The sequence below is a fragment of the Esox lucius genome, chromosome 2 (assembly GCF_011004845.1).
Source record: "Esox lucius isolate fEsoLuc1 chromosome 2, fEsoLuc1.pri, whole genome shotgun sequence".
NCBI classification, from domain to species: Eukaryota; Metazoa; Chordata; class Actinopteri; order Esociformes; family Esocidae; genus Esox; species Esox lucius.
The window spans coordinates 18,672,744-18,686,365 of record NC_047570.1 but is presented as its reverse complement, the minus strand read 5'-3'; the positions used below and the strand labels follow the sequence as shown (position 1 = coordinate 18,686,365).

The window sequence follows — 13,622 nt, the reverse complement described above, 5'->3', positions numbered from 1 at the left end:
GTCACTTTATTATATATCAAAATCAAGTGACAGGCCAACAAAGGTCAGGAATTCCTGTATTAGTACATTCTCATGATCATAAACCAAATATTCCTGGCTTGGGCAAATCAGTTTATTAATTCCACTCCACTTCCACATTCCAATTCCCAGTTTGTTACGTACACATATACCAGGTCAGAACCCCTTGGCCTCCACAAAGTTTGGTGGGCAGGGAATGCATAAGGTGGCAGAAATTTTTCACAGGGACATTGATCCACGCTGAAACTATGGCTTCACATAGTTACTGCAGAGTCAACATCATGCCCACTACGTTTCATCCCAAATATGTTGTATTGGTTTGCGGCCTGGGGATGCTAAACTGAACCTGCTGTCATATTCCTGGAACCACTGAAAAATGACATGCTTTGAGACGTGGTGCATTATCCTACTGGAAGTATCTACGTGACAAAATATCAACTGTAGATATGAAGAGATGCACCTGGGGTTTGCAGCAATGTTCTGATGTGCTGTAGCACTTGAACATTACTCCGTTGTATCAAGGGACCCAGCGTGTGCCAGGAAATCATTCCCAACTCTATTACACTGACGTCAGCAGCGTGTACTGTAGTCACCAGACAGGAAGGATCTGTTTACTCATGCTGCTTACCCCAAGTACTGACTCTGCCTGCAGCATCACAAAAAAAGAACTGGGATTTCTTCTAACCAGGGAATGTTCAGTCACTCCTTTTGGAGATACTGTAATGGGTATTACAATGTAGTGCTGCAATCACAGAGATATGTATTGTTTTTGGTCAAAATAACAACAGAGGTTTGTGATATACTGTTGATGACAAATTAGTGTTAAATGGTCTTGATCATCCGCTGCTGGGTTGGCCTTCATGTTTTCTGAAATATATGTTTTTTTTTTTTTTCACAACTCTGAGTCTATACACAAATACAGCGGCAGAGACTGAAATACTTTAATCTGGAAATGCTTACTGTGTAGAGAAAAAAACAGCATGATGTATCAAGTTTATCTTTGTAAATAAAGAGATGCTGTTCATCTTCAGCTAGATTTCTATTAAACACTAGAAGAAGAAAAAGAAAAGAGGTAGGGAGAAGAGTAAAATTAGCAGCGCATAAGGTAATAGTTTGGCTCAGAGCTGAGATCAGAATCTGGTTCAGGGAAGTGTCTGTGTCTCTGAGTCCAGACTTGGGGCCTCATGTGGGTGCAGAGACCAAGCCTGCAGGGCCTTGGCCCAGGGAGTGTCCCGCCACGCTGCACTCCAGGGGCTTGAAGCCCAGCTCCTCCACAGGGATCCCAAATGCCTGCAGCTTGGCCTCATAGGTCCTCAGAAGATCATTATGGGCCTGCCAATCAGACAGACATTAACCCTTACTTTATAGAGTTAGCGCTACATTATGTAGACAGACAGCTACAAATCACTTTGTTCCTATATATGAAACAGTTATTCCATTACACATTAGTTGAAATACTTGCTATTCTTTTAATGTATAAATATAAAAAGGGTTCTGACCCAAAAGGCAACATTTTCATCTAATTCCCTCACCTTACAAACCCGTGCCAAGTCATACTGCAAGTCTTTGATTGCAATGTTTTTGGAGTCCAAAACTTCCTGTAGGATATAAAATAAAAAGTGTTGAGACATTTTTCAACTGGAGTCTAATGTAACCTTCCTTTAGTAAAGTTCATAAGCAAAGTGCACAACTTCATGTATTTGAAGAAACTTAATTATCAGGTTCTCTAGGTCACTAGAGTAGATCAGCAAACATAATGAAGGTGTTAGATCCTTCTGTTAAGACATTTTCTGAAAATGGTAAACAACTTTATGCAGTTTTCTTCACAAAGAAGTACAGGTGACTGTGTGGTTCCAGCTGTTCTTCCTAACTGGTCTTACACTGAACAAAATTATAAACGCAACACTTTTGTTTTTGCCCCCATTTATCATGAGCTGAACTCAAAGATCTAAGACTTTCTCTATGTACACAAAAGGCCTATTCCTCCTAAATATTGTTCACAAATCTGTCTAAATCTGTGTTAGTGAGAACTTCTCCTTTGCCGAGATAATCCATCCACCTCACAGGTGTGGCATATCAAGATGCTGATTAGACAGCATGATTATTGCACAGGTGTGCCTTAGACACAAAAAAAGGCCACTCGAGTGCAACACATCTCCTTCGCATAGAGTTGATCAGGTTGTTGATTGTGGCCTGTGGAATGTTGGTCCACTCCTCTTCAATGGCTGTGTGAAGCTGCTGGATATTGGCAGGACCTGGAACACGCTGTCGTATACGCCGATGCTCAATGGGTGAGATGTCCGGTGAGTATGCTGGCCATGCAAGAACTGGGGTGTTTTCAGCTTCCAGGAATTGTGTACAGATCCTTGCAACATGGGGCCGTGCATTTTCATGCTGCAACATGAGGTGATGGTCATGGATGAATGGTACAACTATGGGCCACAGGATCTCGTCACGGTATCTCTGTATTCAAAATGCCATCCATAAAATGCACCTGTGTTCGTTGTCCATAACACACGCCTGCCCACACCATAACCCCACCGCCACCATGGGCCACTCGATCCACAACGTTGACATCAGCAAACCGCTCACCCACGCCATACACGCTGTCTGCCATCTGCCCTGTACAGTGAAAACCGGGATTCCTCCGTGAAGAGAACACCTCTCCAAAGTGCCAGACGCCATCGAATGTGAGCATTTGCCTGGTTTAAGTCGTTTACGAAGACAAACTGCAGTCAGGTCGAGACCCCGATGAGGATGACAAGCATGCAGATGAGCTTCCCTGAGACGGTTTCTGAAAGAAATTCTTTGGTTATGCAAACCGATTGTTGCAGCAGCTGTCCAGGTGGCTGGTTTCAGACGATCATGGAGGTGAAGATGCTGGATGTGGAGGTCCTGGGCTGGTGTGGTTACACGTGGTCTGTGGTTGTGAGGCCAGTTGGATGTACTGACAAATTCTCTGAAACGCCTTTGGAGACGGCTTATGGTAGAACATTCAATTCATGATAAATGGGGGCAAAAACAAGTGTTTATAATTTTGTTCAGTGTAATTGCAGATGTGTATTGTATAAATGTAGAATCATTTAAATGGAGTAAAAACAACTGAGAAAAAATAGAACCACACCGCATTTAGAGTAGTTTATCAACCCCTATTTGAGCAGGTATATTCACAGAAAACATGTGCAGTACTTTCCTTTATACACTAAGGACCCAGGGAAAGAAGGACGGGAGAGAAAATGATGCCTAATTGAAAGAGTAGTTGGCAACGTTTTAATTGAGCTCTCATGCCTGGAAATGTTGGATACCTCTATATTATGTACACTCATTAAGCAAGCAGCTCTCTTCTATCAAATTCTGCTTGAGCAAAATGAGACTGGTATGGGGATGAGATTGTGGCTCAAAATACTACCTGTCAGTGTCTGGTAATAACTACCAGGCACTTGCTGACATATCTTGTTAGATAAATCTATCAATAGCCACAAAAAACAATAATAATAAATTATTATTATTATTATTTGCCCATCCACATAACATTGTCCCACTTGCTATCTAGAATCTGTTTTATTAGCTGGCTAAAAATAGATCCGCTAGCTAAGGCTGTTACTGATTTATGAACATTACTGCCCTTGTTATGTTAGTTCAGATAAAAGATGAGTAAATGCAGATTGATAGAGACAAAAAGAAGTGAATTCTAAATCACCGAAGTAAAGGCTGATTGATAAGCAAGGACATTTCTAACAGATTCATCTTTCAAGAAATAAAGAGAAGATTCTGAACATCATCCACAGTTTGCCATTCAACGTGTTGAGACATGTCGTCTGATCTTCCCAAGCTGTTCTGCCTCTCATCACACTTCTTGCTCACCCAGGTAGTGTTTGACAGCACATACATGCAGGTAGGAGAGCACATTTCTTAGCCAGCAATTGAGCTTTCAGGTGTGCAACCTACCATAAGGAGTCACTAAAGGGTTTATGAGGAAAGTCAGCAGAGAGAGCAGCGTACCTCCAGTTTGCCTGTAACCATGCTGAGGGCTGTTTGGTCCAGGTTGGAGGCAGACAGAATCTCGTTGAGCTGGGCCTCCTTCTTCTCCAAGGTGTCAGTCAAAGCCCCCAGTTTCCTTTCCAGCAGAAGGTTCTTAAAGCCACTCTTCTGCTGAACCTCCAAGATGGCCTGAGTAAACTTCTTATACAGGTCATCACGCTCCACTTGGACCTACACCACACAAACACATGGTTTTGTGCAGCTCTGTTAAAAAATATGGACCAGTTTACAACTGATTAAGTTTGATTCTATTAAATAAAAATGTTTGGTGAGAGAATGCATGAGAAGATCTTTTAAGAGTAGTCATTATATCGGTGTAAAGTGCCTTGTGACTATGAAGCCTTTAGTTAATAACCTAATAAACTCACTGTAGTTTGATATGGTTGTGTTAACCAGAAAAAGTTCCAAATCACCCAGCTTTGAACTCCCCTTTAAATCACATCCCAGGCCACACAATGTTTAGTTATTGTAATAAAAAAGGAACACAGATTTCAAGCTAGTCTGCACTATGTTCATTAGATTTTCTCTGCATTTCTTTAATGACAGCATATTACTGATCACGTGAGGACAAAAGCTGTTGATGTGATTGAAATTGTGTGCCAAATTCTATTGTGTCAGTTGTGTGTGAAATTGTGTGCCAGCATGTATAGGTAATTGCAGCTTCTCACCTTACTAAACCTCTGTTCCAGCACTTCGTGTTCCCACTTCAGGTCTTTCATTTCCTTATCTGCAACCTTCAAACGTGCTTTGGTCCCCTGTCAAAACAGCCAGTAATCATAACTCCAGTTTGGCAATGTACCCCAATGCATTTGTACTCTCAGACACACATACACTATACGGCCAAAAGTATGTGGACACCCCCACTTATTATTGAGTTTAGGTGTTTCAGTTACACCCATTGCTCACAGGTGCATACAATCTAGCACATAGCCATGAAATCTCCATAGACAAACATTGGCAGTACAATGGGTCATACTGAAGAGGTCAGTGATTTTAAACGTGTCATAGGATGCCACTTTTGCGACAAGTCAGCTCATGACATTTCTACCCTACTTGATCTGCCCCGGTCAACTGTAAGTGCTATAATTGTGAAGTGGAAGCGTTTATGAGCAACAACAGCCTAGCCACAAAGTGGTAAACCACACAAACTCACAGAGCGGGGTGGCCGAGTGCTGAAGCACATATCATCTGTTGCATCACTGACCAGGGTTCCAAACTGCCTCCGGAAGCAACATCAGCGCAATAACTGTGCATGAGGAGCTTCACAAAATGTGTTTCCAAGCCCGAGCAGCTGTACACAAGCTTCACATCAACATGTGCAATGCCAAATATTGGCTGCATTGGTGTAAAGCACGCCGTCACTGGACTCTGGAACAGTGGCTACGTGTTCTCTGGAGTGATGAATCACACTTCATTATCTAGCAGTCTAATGGGTGAATCTGGGTGGGGCGAAATGCCAGGAGAATGCTTCTTACCAGAATGCACAGTCCCTACTGTAAAGTTTGGGGGAGGAGGGATAATGGTCTGGGGCTGTGTTTCAGGGTTTGGGGCTAGGCCCTGGCTATGGAATGTAGTGTTCCGTCAGATGCAGACTCAAACTCTTTTGACACATTGATGAACTGAGCTCTGTAGGCTACTGTTGGATGATCAGATTACATAGCATACAAACTGATGTGGCTTTATTTTCTATGACCACATCCACTGCCTGGAAACCAAATAATTTCTATGTTCCATGGATGTCATCTGACTTTCAGATGTAGATGATGCTCTGCTGCTCTTTGCACTTCTCAAAACAGTTTATGCTGTTAAAACGAAGCACCGGTTGGCTCTTCATATGCACGTTTAATTGACATTAATCAGCTGTGTTAATATCAGCTCACAAAACGCTGAACAAAAAACTCAGCCAGTTGATGGCAGTATAAATAACATTTACAAATTTAGCACAGGCTAACCTGTTTAGAACAGTTACACACAAAATGTCACAGACGCAAATCCTAATCAAACACTGAATTCTGCTTAACCCAAATTGGGTTTTTTAGCTTATAATATCATAAGAATATTGAAAATGACATTAACAGCCATAGTACAGTACATAGTATGTCAAGTGTGTTCACCAACCGCCAATGACACTTTGTCCTTCCCATAGTTAGCCAGTTGTTTCTGCAGCTCAGCAAGCTCCTCCTTGGCCTTCTGCAGGGGCTCCGTAAGGCGCTTGTTCTGCAGCAGTACCTTAGCCATCTCTTTCTCCTGACGTTCTTCTTTCTTCTTAAAATCCTCCACTTGTTCCTGATACAAACAACTTTTAAAATCGATTTTCCAAGAAAAACCTGACACAAATAGCAGCTTCAAAACATTAAAACATGATTAAAATATTAAAAAGGTATTTTAAACATAAAACACATTGTTTATTCTATCCTAAAGAGAGAGTGGTTCCCGAAATGTAACACTCTTTAGGTGTTTTAGGCATTCAAAAAAATATAGTGCTGATTGTTGGCAATAGTTGTCATTTGTCTGCTGGACAAAATAGGTACAGTAAACAGATAAAAACAGGAGCTATCTCAGTATGGGCTTATAAGTGTAAACATACCTAATTCTTAGGCTGGTGATAATCAACGCGACTTACACTATGCAACTTTCATGACATTTTGATTGTTTCATGTATCATCGTGCAACTTATAAATAACTGATCAATTGCACCTTTTGCACCAATTTTGAAACTACCTGCAAGTAACAGCCATTCAAAACAAAATGTTTTGTCACATGATTTGCCTCAAACACTAGCCCAGTTGTCAAGTCAACACAGCTGTCAGAACTGAGGGAGCCATGATCATGGAGAAAGACTGTTGTCAAAACGTGCTGAATAATTAAATATTGGCACCAGGGCTAGTATTATTATAATTTTTGGTTTGGCTGTGAATTACTTATATTTTATATGAAAATGTTTAACATCATTTGATTGTTGCTAGCCTGGTTAGCTCGTTATTGTCCCTGAGCTATTAACCCTAATTGCACCCAGGTAATTGCTATAAGAATGTGTTCTCGGCTACTTGTCTGGTAAAACAAGGGTTATTTTCTTTTCTTTTTTTCTTTCTCAACATACAAAATGGCAACAATATGACTGGCAGTTGAAAGCAATTTCAGTTCAGTTCATATCATCAAAGTTGCATGAAAGATGTCACTAGCGACCTGCAACTGCAGCTGACATTGTGTGAAAGTTGTGTTGTGTAACCCCAGCCTCCGAAGATGCCAGGAAGGCCCAATCCACACAGATTAAGAGGGGTTTGTAATAAACCTCAGTGATTTATGCTTTTACCAGGCCAAACTATGTTAAAGGCGTGATGAGATTTGGAGGTTTGGCCTCACCATGCTATGATACCACGGTTGATGGGACCTAAATACATTGGTTGGTTGGATCAAATTATTTGGTATTGCTAACCTTAAGAGTGTTGATGAGGGTAAGGCTGTTGAGAGTGATGTCATTGTAGTAGTTTTTGATGTCACTGAAGGCCTTCTCATGGTTCTTCATCAGTATGTTGATGTGGCTGTTTTTCCTCTCCTCAATCTCATGGATCTCTGTCTTCCTCCTCAGGTCTTGCTCTTGACGAAGCACCTGCATTTTCTTCTCAAACTTGGCCTCAAATTCTACAGGTCAGTCCAATGAAGATAGTAAGAGGCAATATGTTGCAAGTTTTGGGTATATATGTGCAGCTTAAAGGCGAAAGGAACAGTAATGATCACCTCTCACTTGTCTCTCAAAGTCATTTCTCATTTTGGTTATTTCCTCATCATGCTTCTGTTGCAATAAAAATTGAAATAATTTACAGTCAATGCAAAATCACAATAGTTGAGTAGTTAGCCAATATGATAACATGGTAGAATACTGATCTGGGTGCTGAAAAGATACTGAAAAAGGAAGGCCAGACCACACACCAGTTTGAGTCCCTTAATAAGGTTCTCATTGGCAAGCTCCTGCTCCTTAAGGTCAACTTTGAGGGTACGCATGCCCTTGCACAGCTCTTTCTCCAACTCATTGTGCTCGTTCTGCATCAGTTTGTTGGAGACCACACCTTCTGCCTTCAGCTCTGAAATGCTGTTCTGATGCTCGTACAGCAGATGCTTCACCTTCTGCTTGTACACCTGAGGGGCAGAACAATAACTGTAAGGATCCTGGGGCTGTATTAACAAAACATTTGATCTTACCACTAGGAGGACTCACCTTGTTAAAACCTCAGTACCAATACATTTTTCTAAAACGTTGACCTGATTACGAGGTTTTAGGATTGTTTGTGACTTGGTCTTACTTAGGAGTCTTCTTGATTTCAAAATTTTCACAGATTTAGGAGCTGGTTTTAGCACTAAACGCTTTGTGAAACACTCTTAGACCAAACATTTATGTGTCCTAAAGTTAGGCCTGACACGCCCATTATTTAAAAAGAGTTACTCCTAAATCAGCAAGTTAAGAGCTACTTTTAGCCTTAAGATGTTGTGTCCATAGGGCCCATTTTTTGTGCATTCTAATAACTGTGTGTGTTATACCTTGATCTCCACTTGGTGGCGCTCTTCTGCCTCCTCCATTTCTCGTTCTCTATTCCTCAGATCAGCCTTTTTCTCCTCCAGTTGTCTCTTGGTGATCTCCCAGAAAGTGTGGATCTTGTCCCGCTCCAGCTGGAAGTAGTTCCTTTCCTCCCTCTCCCTGTCCAGCTCCTCCCGCAGCCGCACAATGTGCTCTTCCAGCTGACAGACAACATTGTCATGTAACATTAGCTAGATTGCTGTAACGATCGGCTATATTTCTGGAGCAGTACTGTACTACGGTCCTGGTTTCAAGTTAATGTTTCAAATAATGTTTTTTCCCCGTTTAAATTTTCTCGCCGCTCTATCCGTTTACAATGATTTGTAATCGCAATCTACTTGATTTAGACACTAGCAGCACTACCCTTCCAACCCTAAACCACCCTGGATTCAGTGCTAGTACTATACCGGTCTCGTTCAGTAAGGAAAGACGAGAAGCAGTGTATTTGTTTAGTGTAATTGTTTACAGGCAGCATTCTCCACAGTGCCCCTCTATTAAGTTAGCTGAAGTTAACGTTAGTTTTACGAAAGAACACCCAGTATCGTGAACTAACAAGTTACCTGTTCCTTTGACATCTCCTCTGTGGAAAGTCCATCAACTACTGTGGGCGTCTTCCCTTTGGCCGACTTAGCTGCAGCCTTCTTTTTGGGTGGCTGAAATACAACAAAATAAAACATGTAGCTAACTAGCGACAAGAGAGACATTGCATGTAGCTATCTACACTACTATTGTTGTACCACCTCATACGGTTTCCACGAATCAGACAACAGTACGAGTCTGACGTTAAAAATCTATTAGATATATAATATTGAAAATACAACACGCAACATTAACGTTACCATTCTGAAGTATTGCCACCCGTCACAGATATCGCTGTATTTTGAAAAAGGACGAACAAGAACTTAAGATTTAGCAATCCCTATGTAGCAAGCTGGCTAGCTAAACAGATCCAACTGTAATATTATCAACAGCAACAAGGCATCGTCATGGTAACGTTGCATTCAATCTCGCGAGAATAATAGTTGTATATTCAGTAAAGTTTTTTATGGGAACAGTGGCAGTGAAACGGTGGTGAAACCTTTTTTGAATCCTCATTCCTTTTCATCCACCCTCGGCCCTACATTTGGGCGTTCACGTGCACCTCACTATAATCCAGGGTGTAAGTGTGCAACAATGCAGCCTACACGAGCGAAGTGGAATATAAAGGCGCCACATTTTAGTTTGGGCAATTTCTCACAAAATAATGGATATTCGTCCCAAATCATACTAAACTGCATTTGTTTATGTCTGATTTGTAGACTTGATTCAGACAGTGAATTCGGACAGTATTTAAATTCCATCACTTTTTCAAATTTTTGTTCCAGCCTTAATCTAATTTTCCCCTGACCATCTACCACAAAATGAAAAAGCAACAACTGTCTTTTGAAATCACATTAACATTAGTATTCTGACCCTTTGCTATGACATTCAAAACTGAGCTCAAGTGCATCCTGTTTCCATTGATCGTGGTTGAGATGTTTCTCCAACTTGACTGGAGTCCACCTGTGGTTAATTCAGTTGTGTGGAGGCATATATCTGAGGAAGGGTGCCATTAACTTTCTGTAGATGTGAAGGTGTGAAGTTTGTTTTTGGCTAGATTTCAAGCGTCAGGTCAGAACACTGGAACACACAATAACTTAACAGAACCTAGTATTAATTATTATTTAAAACAAGCTTGCAGGCAATAGTTCATACTGAAATACAGAAGGTAAGCAAATATAGAAGGATTGCAAAGAAAAAAACATGTATCTTATATGAAGTAAAAACCTAAAACAACCCATCCCCTCCTACTGTTCCTCTCTTTCATGCCTCCAACATATTCTGTGAGATTCTACTAGGCTATGACGTTATCCCATGACCTTAGGGGCTTCGTCATTCCTAGGCAGCTGGACTTCTGCATCTGGGAAACTCGTAAAAGTAAAGCTTACCTAACTCCAACACTGTCTGTATTTCTCCATTCACTATCATGGGCCGACCTAGCTTGCTACTCCTCCGCGCTCTGTTCTATTAACCTTTGACTCATGCACATAAATGCAGTGTGTGTTTCCAGTCTGTCCTTGGAAAGGCCCATCTATCAGGTCTTTCCTTGCTGCTCTAACAACTGAGCCTCGTCTAACTTCAACTCTCCAAAACATTTCGCACATACTTTCTCAGTTTCTCTTTACTCAAAATAATACATGCATTCAATGCTGTTTTTTTTAATCATTATACATTTATTCACTAATATTAATACATCTATACCACATTATTCTTCCACAAAGGTCCCCATGAATACATTGGCCGCCATTATTCATACATGGAAGACGTTTGGGATCACCAACGCTCTTCCTACAGCTGGCTGCCTGGCTAAACCGAGTAATCAGGAGAGAAGGGACATGGTCAGGGAGGTGACCAAGAACCCGGTGGTCTCACTGACAGAGCATCACAGTTCCTGTGTGGGGATGCGAGAACCAGGCCCTGCACTACAGGGAGGCAAAAGGTTTGGCTGTTTTTGTTTGGTCAGTAGAGAGTATAGTGTGTAGATTGATGAGTAAAAAATCTATTTAATCCCTTTTAGAATAAGGCTGAAACATTAAAAAAAATGTAAAAGTGAAGGGTTATGAATACTTTCAGAATGCACCTAACAAAACAAAAAGAATTACATTTTCAATTGTTGATGTTATATATTTTAATAACGTTTTCTCCACAGCAGTAGATGCGGGGCAGTTGACTATATAAACCGATGAGTCTTAACATCATGACAACCTGCCTAATATTGAGTTGATCCCCCTTCTGCTGCCAAAACAGCCCTGACCTGTCGAGACATGGACTCCACTAGACCTCTGAAGGTGTGCTGTGGTATCTGGCACCAAGACGTTAACAGCAGATCCTTTAAGTCCTGTAACTTGCAAGGTGGGGCCTCCATGGTTTGGACCTGTTTGTCCAACACATCCCATAGATGCTCGATTGGATTGAGATCTGTGGAATTTGGAGGCCAAGTCAATGCCTTGAACTCGTTGTTGTGTTCCTCAGACCATTCCTGAACCACTTTTGCTTTGTGACAGGGTGCATTATCCTGCTGAAATTGGCCAATGCCATCAGGGAATTCCGTTGCCATGAAAGGGTGCACATTGTCTGAAACATTGCTTAGGTAGGTGGTACATGTCAAAGTAACATCCACATGAATGTCAGCACCTAAGGTTTCCCAGCAGAACATTGCCCAAAGCATCACAGTGCCTTCGCCAGCTTGCCTCCTTCCCATAGTGCATCCTGGTGCAGTGTGTTCTCCAGGTAAGCGACGCACATGCACCTGGCCATTCGCGTGATGTAAAAGAAAACGTGATCAGACCATCAGACCAGGCCATCTTCTTCCTTTGCTCAGTGGTCCAGTTCTGATGTTCAGGTGCCCATTGTAGGCACTTTCCACAGTGGACAGGGGTCAGCATGTTCACCCTAACTGGTCTGCGGCTACACAGCCCCATATGCAACTGCAATGCACTGTGTGTTCTGACACCTTTCTATCAGTACCAGCATGAACATTTTCAGCAATTTGAGCTACAGTAGCTTGTCTGTTGGATCGGACCACACAGGCCAGCCTTCACTCCTCACGTGCATCAATGTGCCTTGGCCGCCCATGACCCTGTTGCCGGTTCACCGCTTTTCCTTTCTTGGACCACTTTTGATACAGTAGGTACTGACCACTGCAGACCAGGAACACCCCACAAGGGCTGCAGTTTTGGAGATGCTCTGACCCAGTCATCTAGCCATCACAATTTGGCCTTTGTCAAAGTCGCTGAGATCCTTATGCTTGGCTATTTTTCCTGCTTCTTACACATCAACTTTGAGGACAGAATGTTCACTTGCTGCCTAATATATCCCACCCACTGACAGGTGCCATGATAACAAGGTTATCAGTGTTATTCACTTCACCTGTCAGTGGTCATATTGTTATGGCTGATCGGTGTATCAGTGTTATTCGCGTCACCTGTCAGTGGTCATATTGTTATGGCTGATTGGTGTAAGTGTGTGCTAAACCATATTGGTGCCATTCTGGTTTTTATTATGCTGCTCACTCAAACTGTTCAGACTGGAATCCATACATGCTGGAATGTTTTTATGTTTTCGTATTGAACTCTGAGATTTCAGTATTTCCCACTAGAGGGCCATCTCAGCTAAAACATGTCACAATCTACAACAAATCTCTCTTACTCCTTACCTTTCACTATTCCTTTTCTTCAGTGCTGTAAAATTAGGATCTACTGTAGCTGATTATCTTACTTATTGGCAAACATACAGTACATCACATGCATCTATATTGTCTGGTCACTCCAGTCCAGGGAAACACAGGTTGAATTATGGGTGATTGACACCTCAATGTCATATTGACGTCTTCAGAGTTTGCATCAAAATGTCAGTCACCTGTTCTTATCCTGAACAATGTATTAATGTGAACAAAGATTACTAAATCTGTGCCTTTTATCAGAGTGCTCCAACTCCTTTAGGAAACAACTAGAAGTATTTTAGCCTCTATGCTCCCTAACCCTGGCCAAGCTTAATCCTGCATCTTTGCCATTTACACTGAAGAAAAATATAATTGCATCATTCAATAATTTTGAAGATTTTACGGAGTTGCAGTTCATATAAGGAAACCATTAAATTTACATAAATTCATTAATCCCTTACCTATGGATTTCACATGCCTCTGAATAATGAAATGCAGCTGATGTTCACATATACCTTAAAAAGGCATGGATGTGGATTCAAAATCCAGTCAATATCTGGTTTGACCACCATTTGCCTCAGGCAGCCCAAAACACTTCCTCCACAGAGTTGATTAGGCTGTTAATTGTGGAATATTGTCCTATTCCTCTTTAAATTACTCTGCAAAGTTGCTTGATATTGGTGAGAACTAAAGGGTGATGCTGTACATGTGGATCCAGAGCAGCACAAAGAAAGTCAAGTAGTGATGAGT

The 13,622-nt window shown here is 41.5% G+C and overlaps 1 protein-coding gene across 1 annotated transcript; it reads right to left on the bottom strand.

The window, feature by feature from the left end:
* On the bottom strand, positions 1 to 9,603 carry gas8 (growth arrest-specific 8). The gene is made up of 11 exons (XM_010879352.4): positions 9,472 to 9,603; positions 9,193 to 9,285; positions 8,596 to 8,793; positions 7,990 to 8,196; positions 7,798 to 7,852; positions 7,496 to 7,701; positions 6,178 to 6,345; positions 4,728 to 4,814; positions 4,021 to 4,230; positions 1,551 to 1,616; positions 1 to 1,350 (listed from the first exon to the last, which is right to left on the bottom strand). Exons 1-11 carry the CDS (start codon positions 9,472 to 9,474, stop codon positions 1,201 to 1,203), a joined length of 1,443 nt encoding a protein of 480 aa, XP_010877654.2. The 5' UTR covers positions 9,475 to 9,603; the 3' UTR covers positions 1 to 1,200.
* Between the last annotated feature and the right edge of the window lie 4,019 nt (positions 9,604 to 13,622).

Bases quoted from the DNA above. Each gene is read 5' to 3' on its own strand.
- gas8 (XM_010879352.4), bottom strand. The intron at 8,197-8,595 runs GTATAACACACA...TCTGCCCCTCAG, and splicing joins GCCACCAAGTGGAGATCAAG to GTGTACAAGCAGAAGGTGAA. The intron at 7,702-7,797 runs GTGATCATTACT...ACTGACCTGTAG, and splicing joins CTTTGAGAGACAAGTGAGAG to AATTTGAGGCCAAGTTTGAG.